At 45.2% G+C, this 12,132-nt stretch overlaps 1 protein-coding gene across 8 annotated transcripts in view; it reads left to right on the top strand.

Moving 5' to 3' along the window:
* DDHD2 (DDHD domain containing 2) overlaps positions 1 to 12,132 on the top strand; it is a 72,248-nt gene that overhangs the window by 35,372 nt on the left and 24,744 nt on the right. For 6 of the 8 annotated variants that reach the window (XM_056570924.1, XM_056570925.1, XM_056570928.1 and 3 more), the window contains 4 exons: positions 5,034 to 5,242; positions 9,662 to 9,732; positions 11,140 to 11,262; positions 11,575 to 11,676. In XM_056570924.1, the coding sequence (XP_056426899.1) occupies positions 5,034 to 5,242; positions 9,662 to 9,732; positions 11,140 to 11,262; positions 11,575 to 11,676 (505 nt within the window). The remainder of the gene's footprint in view (positions 1 to 5,033; positions 5,243 to 9,661; positions 9,733 to 11,139; positions 11,263 to 11,574; positions 11,677 to 12,132) is intronic. The other 2 variants (XM_056570927.1, XM_056570926.1) reach the window with 1 other exon arrangement.

Below are 12,132 nucleotides of genomic sequence, written 5' to 3'. Positions count from 1 at the left end.
TACCACTACGTTAAAGTAGAATATGTCACGAAAAAACAATCTCGGAATCAGAATGATAACTAAAAGCATTCCAGAGTTATTAATGTTTAAAGTGACAGTGGTCAGATGTGCAAAAAACGCTCTGGTCCTAAGGTGTAAAATGGCCTGGTCCTTAAGGGATTAAACTAATAACACTCAAAGAATTAAATGTTACCGTGTTTTTATTGAACACACCATGTAAACATTCACAGTGCAGGTGGAAAAAGTATATGAACCCTTGGATTTAATAACTGGTTGAACCTCCTTTGTCAGCAATAACTTCAACCAAACATTTCCTGTAATTGCAGATCAGATGTGCACAACGTTCAGGAGTAATTTTTGACCATTAGTCTTTACAGAACAGTTTCAGTTCAGCAATATTCTTGGGATGTCTGGTGTGAATCGCTTTCTTGAGGTCGTGCCACAGCATCTCAATCGGGTTGAGGTCAGGACTCTGACTGGGCCAATCCAGAAGGCGTATTTTCTTCTGTTTAAGCCATTCTGTTGTTGATTTACTTCTATGCTTTCGGTCGTTCTCCTGTTGTAACACCCATCTTCTGTTGAGCTTCAGCTGGTGGACAGATGGCCTTATGTTCTCCTGCAAAATGTCTTGATAAACTTGGGAATAAATTTTTCCTTCGATGATAGCAATCCGTCCAGGCCCTGACGCAGCAAAGCAGCCCCAAACCATGATGCCCTCACCCCATACTTCACAGATGGGATGAGGTTTTGATGTTGGTGTGCTGTGCCTCTTTTTCTCCACACAAAGTGTTGTGTGTTTTCTTCCAAACAACTCAACTTTGGTTTCATCTGTCCACAGAATATTTTGCCAGTACTGTTGTGGAACATTCAGGTGCTCTTGTACAACCTGTAAATGTGCAGCAATGTTTATTTTGGACAGCAGTGGCTTCCTCTGTGATATCCTTCCATGAAATCCATTCTGCGTGTTTTACGCATCGTAGATTCGCTAACAGGGATGTTAGCATCTGCCAGAGACTTTTGTAAGTCTTTAGCAGACACTCTAGGATTCTTCTTCACTTCATTGAGCAGTCTGCGCTGTGCTCTTGCAGTCATCTTTACAGGACGGCCACTCCCAGGGAGAGTAGCAGCAGTGCTGAACTTTCTCCATTTATAGACAATTTGTCTTACCGTGGACTGATGAACAGTAAGGCTTTTGGAGATACTTTTATAACCCTTTCCAGCTTTATGCAAGTCAACAATTCTTAATCTTAAGTCTTCTAAGAGCTCTTTTGTGCTTTGTGCGAGGCATCACTCACATCAGGCAATGCTTCTTGTGAAAAGCAAACCCAGAACTGGTGGGTGTTTTTTATAGGGCAGGGAAGCTGTAACCAACACCTCCAATCTCATCTCATTGATTGGACTCAAGTTGGATGACACCTCACTCCAATTAGCTCTTGAAGATGTCATAAGTCTAGGGGTTCACATACTTTTTCCACCTGCACTTTTAATGTTTACATGGTGTGTTCAATAAATACATGGTAACATTTAATTCTTTGTGTGTATTAGTTTAAGCTGACTGTGATTGTCTATTGTTGTGACTTAGGTGAAGATCAGATCACATTTTATGACCAATTTGTGCAGAAATCCGTACAATTCCAAAGTGTTCACATGCTTTTCTTGCAACTCTATGTGTGTGTGTGTGTGTGTGTGTATATATATATATATATATATATATATATATATATATATATAACTATACAGTGGTCCCTCAACATACGATGGTAATTTGTTCCAAACGAGCCATCGTTTGTCGAATCCATCGTATGTTGAGGGATTTGTGCAATGTAAAGTATAGGAAGCTGTACTCACCTGTACCCTGTCCCCGCTCGAGATGGTGTCCCCGCCGCTCCCGATGGTGATCCCGGGCCTCCGCTGGGCTCTCCTGGTCTTCTCCGGTCCTCCGCTGTCTTCTCCGGTCCTCTTCTGTCTTCCGCAAGGCCTTACTGGGCCTGCGTAGCGACGTCATTACGCCGCTGCGTACGCCATTCCTATTGGATGGCGTGCGCAGCAGCGTATTGACGTTATCGGAGAGGGCCGAGAAAACACCGGAAGACCAGCGCTGGACCCGGAGGGCACCCCGGAGCATCGTAGAGGGGTAAGTAATACTTACCGCACCACAAGGGGAACATTAAGCTGCTATCCGGCAGCAGCTTAAGCATTTGGCGCTGCCGGATAGCAGTTAATGCGATGGCCCCGACATAAAAAAGCATCGTATGTCGATGCTGATATCGACATGCAATGGCCTCTGAGAGGCCATCGTATGTCGATTTGATCATATGTCGGGGCCATCATAGGTCGGGGGGTCACTGTATATATATATATATATATATATATATATATATATATATATATATATATATATATATGCTTGAGAAAGGCTTACCAGCCGAAACATCGCATATTGTGTGCTCTGATACAATAACGTTTTAAAGCCTGCATTTAACCAGACCTTGTGATTGGTGCTGTATCCTGGAATAGGAATATATATATTATTATTATTATTATTATTATTATATTTATAACCAATGAAAACCTAAGGTACACTGACATTCCACCAGCTCAGTTAGTTGTAATTATATGTATAATAATTTATTATTATTATATATATTTCTTTTAATAAAATACTATGAAATAAAATGTATATTTTTATTTTTGATAATTTATTGTCATGATTTACTTTGGGGTGATATTGGTTGTGTAGTTGTTATTATTCAGGAAATAGTTGCAGAGCAGAAAGTAATGTAAGAGGGGTGGGGGTTTACACCTTTTGTGCATTCCAGGAGGTGATCAGGTCTAACATCAGTTTTTTTTGATCAGTTTTTTTTTTTTAAATCAGCTGTTGCCAGAAGGTTAAACAGATTTGTAAATTACTTCTATTCAAAAATTGTAATCCTTCCAGTATTTATTTGCTATGGGGATTTGTTCCTGTTCAGGACAGTTCCTGACATGGACAGAGGTGTCAGCAGAGAGCACTGTGGTCAGACAGAAAAGAAATTCAAAAAGAAAAGAACTTCCCCTGTAGTATACAGCAGCTGATAAGTACTGGAAGGATTAAGATTTTTTTTTATAGAAGTCATTTACAAATCTGTTTACTTTCTGGCACCAGTTGATAATTTTTTATTTTTTTCCACCAGAGTACCCCTTTAAGAGGCCAGAAGATAAAATTAATGCCCCCAATATGTAACATGGCCCAAGGAATTCCATCTTACTTATTATCAAAGTTCGTTGGAAGATTCACTTCCCTAACAATCTGGTAGCCCAAGAATGGCTCTGAGACTCGCGTAATCATACAAATTCCTGGAAGTCTCATAGACTTGCATTGGACCTTTGGCTTCAGACTTCCCGGAATCCATCTGATCACGTGAGTCTTTGAGTGATTCTTAAAGTATAGGAAAAGAATAAAATAACCAATCCTTCTAGGATTTTACCCCGAAGGGTACACAATGAATTCCAAATTAATATAGAGATGCTTCAATTAATAATAAAACATTTTTATTAAACATATATAAAACAATTATATAAAATTACTATAATCCTGGCACAGATGTATTAAAGGTGAAAGTCCACTTGCCCCTAGTGGTGTTAATCGCCAAAAAGTAATAATTTAATGGAAGACTTTCTATTCTGGCAACCATATGATGTATAATAAGTAGTACTGGAAGTTCCAGTCTGGAAATAAATATTGTGTCCTTTTTTGGTACAGCCGATACAGAAAGTCTTTGCAAAGCGTTACTGCAAAGACTTTTCTGCGTCAGCTGTACCAAAAAAGGACACAATATTTCTTTAATATAGAGATGCTTCAATTAATAATAATTTGGAATTCATTGTGTACCCTTCGGAGTAAAATCCTAGAAGGATTGGTTATATATTCTTTTCCTATATTTTATTCCCGGCCGTTGGGGTTTCGGCATATAACCAATTACATCCTCAGATTTTTGGTTTGTGAGCTGCACACATACTTGCATGATTCTTAAAGTAGTACTCTGGTGCAGAATACTCCTGCTCCGTCCTGCCCGGGCTGCAAAAAAAAAAAAATGAAAATAAACCATCACTCACCTTCCTGGGTTCTAGCAGAGCGCCACTACAGCTGATTGGTCCTCCGGTCCATCATCTTCATACTGCAGTGTGAACGAAGCGTCACATGGCGCTCAGCCTATTATGGGCCGAGGCAGAACATTTCGGCAGCCTGTGATATGCTAAGTGCCATGTGATGCTTTGTTCACACGGAAGTATGAAGATGATGGACCGGAGGACCGATCAGCTGTAGTGGCGCTCTGCGGGAACCCAGGAAGGTGAGTGATGGTTTATTTTCATTTTTTTGTAGCCCGGGCAGGACGGAGCAGGAGTAGTCTGCACCATAGTACTCCTTTAAATGGATACTGTCAGAATCAAAAACTATTTCTATGTCATACATCTTGGCAAACATTAACCTTTTCAAAAAAAGACCACTAGGGGTCCCCATACCATCCAGAACATAATCCTGTCCGACTGCAGCATTATCTTTGTCCCAGCTTAACCACGGTCAAGGACAAAGTGAGGGTGAGACTAGAACTCCTCTGTGCTCACTCCTGTCCTGTCTATCAGACTGCAGCATGAAAACAGAGAGGAATGGGTTACAGAGCAGCCTGCAGGGATTGGATGAAGAGACACAGCACAGCAGACTTAGGGAGGAAGTAAATGCATGGTGAGTGAGGGTGGGCTTAGTGCTTGCCTCAGATATGACCCTTCCTGAGCAGTGGATGTCAGAATGAGTGAGCAGCAGAACAGAGGGATTTGAGAGCAAAATACAGAAGCTAGACACATAAAAGAGACATGTAAAGAATCTGCAAGACCTAGTAAGTAACCTATATAAGCATTATTGTTTTTCTGTGATATGTCAGGTACGTTTTAAGCTACAGGATTGCCGGGGACGATTAAATGTATTTTGCTGCCGGAGCAATGGGGGAAAAACTATTTAATTGGGTTACAATTTCTTTTCTACTATTTCTTCTTAGTGACATCCAGAGGATTACACTGCCCAGTATTTGTCGCCTTCGTCAATTCACCAATGAGACGTTACTGGACCTGTTTTTCTACAACAGCCCAACTTATTGCCAAACCATAGTGAATACTGTCTGCGGGGAGATGAATCGCATCCACAGGCTTTTCCTGGAGAGGAACCCTACATTCAAAGGGCGGATCTCGTTCACCGGTCACAGTCTGGGTAGGTTCAGACACGTTTGCAATATGAACCTTTATTGTACAGTAGATGAGGACATCGCAGGACCTGATGACTTTCACATCAAAATGTTGTTGTCAAAGAATTATTGATAGATATTTCCTGCTTACAATATTATTTTAAAGAAAAACTGTCACCCTGATCACCCACACTAAACCCAATACACTGGGTGACCAGGAGTCCAAAGAGGTGTTACTTACTAAATTTGGTCCAGTTGTTCTTGTGGTTAATGCCTGGTGAAGTTCCGTTGCTGTATTCAGTTAATTGTGCGCTGGAGGCGGGGCCCCACCAGCTGACCGCCCCTGCCTCTGTCTGTCCCCTTTAACTGCCTGACCCTCAATTTGCATAATCCTCTTCTGCGACTCTATGTCCAAGTGACGTGTAGTCGCTGTTCAAGTAAGCGTTCCGCTCTGTATCTGAAGCACATGCCCACTGCTCGATTATCAGAGCGCTGTCAGGAAGCACAGCTTTTACGTCATTAGGACCTGAGAGCTGTATAGTCCGCTCCAGCTACAGAGCAGAGCACTCACGTGACCGACAACTCCACGTTACTGGGATGTGAGGGCACAGAAGATGATTATGTATATTGAGGGGCAGTAGAAGGAGACGGACCGAGGCAGGGGCAGTCAGCTGGCGAGGCCCCGCCTTCAGCGCACAATTAACTAAATACAGAAAAGTAACTTCGCCAGGCGATACCACCGAAACAACTGGACCATATTTAGTAAGAGACTCTTTGGACTCCCTCCCCTTCTGCTGCTGCATAATCTTCATGCAGAATTCCAGTGCTGATTTCCACCTGGAAATTCTGCCGTGTGACCATAGCCTTAGAAGTATGTGAACGCCAGGCAAACAGAAAAAGTCAGGAAAACCTTTTAGGAGAGAGACCTCCCCCTTCTCTTGGTAACATTACTAGCCTAGGTTGCCAAAAAAACATAAAAAACTGCCTTTTCAATTTGCACTCCTAAGATGCAGCTTTTGTAGCGTTTTTCTTCCCCCCCCTTAAAAAAAAAAAAGGCTATGGTCTCATGGCAAAATTTCTGCATGGAATTCTGCATAAAAATTCTGCAGTAAATTCCACAGAAATGGATTGCCCATTCACTTCAATGGAATTCCTGCAGTAGAAATTCTGCTATGTATTGGCTATAAATTCATGCAGAAATTCTGTTGTGCAAACATAGCCTTAGCCTTAGTCTTTTTTTTTTTTTTTTTTTCCTTAAGGCTTTTTTTCTTCCAGTGTTTTTATCCTGTGATACTTTCATCACAGGACTCAAGGATTTCTATTGAAGAAATGGGGCAAATGGCAGAAAAATACGCCAGTGCTAAGCCCACAAAGGGTTTTTAATGGCATTTTCTCGGTCGGCTCCATTGGGGGACACAGAGACCGTGGGTATATCTTGCTGCTACTAGGAGGCTGGCACTAGGCAGGAGGCCCCTCCTGGCATGATATACCCGCGTAGAGACTCTGAGCTATCAGTTTTAGCTTAGTGTCCGTAGGAGGCAGACACAGGTCTGGAGTTCTCCAGACCTGGTCTTTTACTTTCTTATTTTTTTAGTTTAGGGACGTGTATGTAGATTTTTTGCTCCCTTTTATTTCTCTCTTTTTAGGTGAGAAGGGGGCCTGTTGACTTTCAGCGCGTGCACGGGGGGGGTCACTAATCTCCTATCAGTGCGGTGCCTCCCTCCAATCCTGCGAGCCAGAGGTGTGTCCATTATCCCCTACATGGTCAACCTCCTGATCAAGGCTCCAACCTGATTCCCAACCAGTCTCTGATCTTCTTGGGACTCCAGTTCGACACGGCAGCCGCCCGGGTTCGGCTCCCGCCGGACAGGCGCCCCGCTCTGTCAACAGGATTTCGTCTTCTCCGTTGTCCTGTTCCAGTTTTCATTCGTTTCTGCATGGAAGTCCTGGGTCGGATGATGGCGGCCATGAAGGCCATTCCCTTTTCCCAGTTTCATTGTCGCCCTCTTCAACTTTCTCTTCTGTCCCGGTGAGACAAGTCTCCGCTTTCCCTCGATTGCAGGATTTTCTTCCCCCCAGGGCTCGCCAGTCCCTCCTGTGGTGGCTTTGGTCTCTTCTTCTTCGACAGGGGCGATCTTTCCTGCCCCTCCACTGGCAGGTCATCACGACAGATGCCAGTCTCAGTGGTTGTTTTTTTTTTTTCAGGGATCGGATGGTCCAGGGCCGTTGGTCCTCCCAGGAAGCTCTTCTCCCCATCAACATCCTGGAACTTCAGGCAGTTTACCATTGCTTCCTCTATTGGGAGCGCCTTCTCCAGGGCCATCCTGTTTGTGTCCAGCTGTGGCATATGTCAATCGCCAGGGCGGCACTTGCAGCCCTGCAGTGATGACCGAGGTCTCCAGGATCTTCCTCTGGGCGAAACTCAGAGTTCCCTCCATTTTGGCAGTTCACATCCTGGGAGTGGACAATTAAGAGGCGGACTTCCTCAGTCACTCCTCTGCCATCCTCGGTGAGTGGTCTCTTCATCCAGAGGTATTTGCGGAGATCTGCAACCTCTGGTGCACTCCGGACGTTGCCCTCTCTGCGTCCCTGCCATTCTCATGGCTCAGGACTGGCCCAGGCACACGTGGTACGCCGTCGTTGTTCGCCTAGTGGCCGACATACCACTGCGCCTCCCAGTTCATCCCGACCTGCTCTCTCAGGTTCGCCTTTGCCACCCCAATTTACTGTTGCTGCATTTGATGGTGTGGGGTTGAAACCGCGGTTCTAAGGGTCAGAGGGTTCTCTCCTCAGGTGATCCACACAATGATCAGGGCGTGCAAGCCTTCCTCTGCAAAGATTTATTACCTTACTTGGCGGTCCTACTTTCGATGGTGTGAGTCTCAATCCTTCTCCCCAGTTGTTTTCTCCCTTCCACACCTTTTTTCCTTTTTGCAGTCTGGGCTGGAACAACGCTTGGCTCTGAGTTCCCTTAAGGGTCAGGTGTGGGCTCTCTCCATTGTCTTTCAGCACCCCCTGGCGTCTAATTCTCACATCCGCACTTTTCTGCAGCTCATGCGGCTCCGCCGTACAGATCCCCTACTCCCTCGTGGGATCTGAATCCGGTTCTCAGTGTTTTGCAGGGTACTCCCTTCGAACCTCTCCGGGACATTTCTCTTCATGTCCTTTCCTGGAAGGTGGCCTTCCTCATTGTGTTCACCTCCATTAGGAGAGTTTCGGAGCTTTTGATTCTCTACTGCAATTCCCCCTACCTGGTCTTTCACCAGGACAAAGTTGTTTTTCGTCCGTTCCCATCATTTTTGCCTAAGGTGGTCTCCGCCTTTCACCTAAATGAGGATATCGTCCTCCCGTCCTTTTGCCCAGCTCCGTCCAATCCCAGGGAACGGTTGCTTCATGGTCTTGACGTGATGCGGGCCTTTCAGTCACTTCATCCTTTCACCAGTGGGACTCATTCTTTGTGCTTACGGAGGGTTGTCGTAAGGGATATCCTGCTTCGAAGGCGACCATTTCGCGGTGGATCCGTTCTGCCTCTCTGAAGCTTACCGCTGCAAAGGGAAGACTCCACCTTTCCGGGTCTCAGCTCATTCCTCTCGTTCCGTTGGGGCCTCCTGGACTCTCCGCAACAGGGCTTCGGCCTTGCAAGTCTGTAAGGCGGCAACCTGGTCGTCCTTGCACACTTTTAAAAAATTATACCAGGTGCACAACTTTGCATCCGCTGACACTGGTTTGGGTCGCAAGGTGTTGCAGGTGGCTGGGGCCCAGCCTTCCACCTGAGTTGCTTGGGTTCTCTCCCACCCCGGGGACTGCTTTGGTACGTTCCACGGTCTGTGTCCCCCAATGGAGCCGACCGAGAGAAGTAGATTTTTATGCTTACTGTAAAATCTCTTTCTCGGAGGAGCCATTGGGGGACACAGCACCCACCCATTTGTTCTGCTGGTGTCCTTGGTTCGGTTGCCTGTCCGAGGGTTGGTTCGGTAATTTTTTTGTCTGTGGTTTCCTCGGACAGTTGCTGTTTTTCCTTCCTCTGTCCGTCCTCTCCTACTGCTTTGGGACTAAACTGATAACTCAGAGCCTGTAGGCTGGTATATCCTGCTAGGAGGGTCTGACTTTTTCTTTTTGTTGCCTAGTGGCAGCCTCCTAGTGGCAGCAGCATATACCCACCGTCTCTGTGTCCCCCAATGGATCCTCTGAGAAAGAGATTTTACAGTAATCATAAAAATCGATTTTTTTTCTTACCCCCTTATAGACTTTTATGGGAGAAAAACGCTAAGATTTATTAACCAAAAACATGCTGCGATTTTGGAAAGCTCACATATATTTTTATGTTTACATATATGCTCAGGATAATATGTAATGGAAGCTACTACTGGAATATGACTATAAATAAATGCAAAGGCCAATAGATTAGCACATATTAACCCTGTCCTGTTGTGTCTCCTCTTTAGGATCTCTCATTCTGTTTGATCTACTCACCAATCAGGTTGATCCCACAGGAAACACCCCGGTCAAAACTAAGGTAAGCTTTGGCGTTCTCTCCCATGTACCAAAGGATGGATTGGAGATAGTACATTTTTTTTCATAATAACATCAGATTGGGCTTGTGTTGTAAAGATAGATAAAGTCTGAAGGTTACTTAGAGCAGTGTTTCCCAACCAGGGTGCCTCCAGGGTTTGCAAAACTACAACTCCCAGCATGCCTGGACAGCCAAAGGCTGTCCAGGCATACTGGGAGTTGTAGTTTTGCAACATCTAGAAGCAACCCGGTTGGGAAACACTGACTTAGAGAAAGAGATGACTTTTTGTTATTGAGGGAGTTCCTAAGAATGGGATCCTGATAATGGGCTGTGGTACAATTCCCTGTAAAGCAAAGACGGACACAAAGGGACCTATGATGGAGGGCAGTGAACTCTAAACTGTGGACCTTCAGCTGTTGCACAACTACAACTCCCAGCATGTCCTGACTGCCGTTGCCTGTTTACAGATGTAGATTATATTCAGACACAGCCATCATGGGCTGAGAACCGCACCTATTTGTGTCAATGGAAATTAGCATTGACCCGTGTGTTATTACGGGGGGACACTATGAAGATGACTGATTTCAATGTTTCACGTTCTGCTAGGGAATTTATTACTTTAAGGTAACCCAGTTCAGTAAGATTTGGGTAGCTTCTCAAAGAGGACCTGTGGCCAACCCCCAAAATATGAGATTGCATTATCATTAAAGGGGTTCTCCGGTGCATAGACATCGTATCCCCTATCCAAAGGATAGGGGATAAGATGCCTGATCGCGGGAGTCCCGCCGCTTGGGACCCCCATGATCTTGCACGCGGCACCCCGTTTATAATCAGTCCCCGGAGCGTGTTCACTCCGGGTCTGATTACCGGCGACCACAGTGTGACGTCACGCCTTCGCCCCCTTGTGACGTCACGCTCCGCCCCTCAATGCAAGCCTATGTCACGCCCCCTCCCATAGACTTGCATTGAGGGGCGGAGTGTGACATCACATGGGGGCGGAGGCGTGACGTCACACGCCGCCCACCCTGTAGTCGCCGGTAATCAGACCCGGAGCGAACACGCTCCGGGGACTGATTACAAACGGGGTGCCGCGTGCAAGATCACGGGGGGTCCCCAGCGGCAGGACTCCTGCGATCAGGCATCTTATCCCCTATCCTTTGGATAGGGGGTAAGATGTCTAAACACCGGAGTACCCCTTTAATGGTAGGATCCAATACATTGATTAAGTAGTATGCAGATTTATCTTATGGTCATCCTATAATCTTATCTTATAGTCAAAGCACAGTTTAAAGGCATTTGCCAAATTCTGTTTACGTTAATGGTAACTATTTAGCTATATAGTTATTGGTGATCAGTTGGCAGTATAGGGAGATACTATTTATTAAGACGCTTTTATTTTTTTTTGTGCAGACTTCTGTACAGAGATCAGAACCACAGACCAACAAGCAGACACTGAAAGACGTCTTGAAGGAGCTGGAGCTGGAGGAGCTGATCAGTGTGTTTGAGCGGGAAATGATGGACATAGATGCCTTGGTGAGTCCAGCCATTTATTATATTACTGTATTGGAGGTGCTGCTTTCTATATTTGGGTTTATTCCTCATGTGATGCCATGATTAAGGGTCCTGCCTGACCCGAAACGCGTTGGTTTTATGTGCTGACCATGTGTCCTAAATAAATAAATCCTGTTTTGCATCCTACCTCGCTGGACATCAAGTCTTTTTGCTCCCAGTAATAAGCCGGAGGCACTGCCGGCCAGTCCGTGCGGAGTGTGGGGATTGCAGTGGAGGTGAGCCGTCCTGTTCATTTGATATCTGATTCCTTATGTGCGCTGCATTTGTCTACAGGTTTTGTGCTCTGAGCAAGACTTAAAGAATCTGGACGTTCCTTTGGGACCAAGGAAAAAAATTCTTAACTATATAAAATGCAGGAGAGATCGCAAGGTAACTGTAAGTTGTTTTTGTCATTTTGATGTTGTTTTTGTTTTCTTGGTCATGTAAGTCAGTAGAGTCACTTCTGAAGCTCCCGGCTCTGTATTGCTGGATGGCTGCAGCTTCCCCTTCGGCACACATCGGTTTGAAAACTACAACTCCCAGCATGCCCGGACAGCCTTTGGCTGTCCAGGCATGCTGGGAGTTGTAGTTTTGCAACAGCTGGAGGCACCTTGGTTTGGAAACCCTGATCTAGCAGATACAGAGCAGGTCCTGGTCACCGATTAAAGCAAAAAACAAATGTGATGACAGTGGTACATTCAGTGTCCTGTGCCCTCAGGCTTCCAGATTCTTCCAATTCCACCACCCCCCTACCCTGCGGATGCCTATGATCAGCCTCGCTTATCCCAGCTATGCAAGAAAATGGTGCAGAGACAGAAATTTTCATTCAAAAGCGGGACATGTGTTTTTGGG

The sequence above is a fragment of the Hyla sarda genome, chromosome 4 (assembly GCF_029499605.1).
Source record: "Hyla sarda isolate aHylSar1 chromosome 4, aHylSar1.hap1, whole genome shotgun sequence".
NCBI classification, from domain to species: Eukaryota; Metazoa; Chordata; class Amphibia; order Anura; family Hylidae; genus Hyla; species Hyla sarda.
This window is presented reverse-complemented; position numbering and strand designations above follow the sequence as displayed.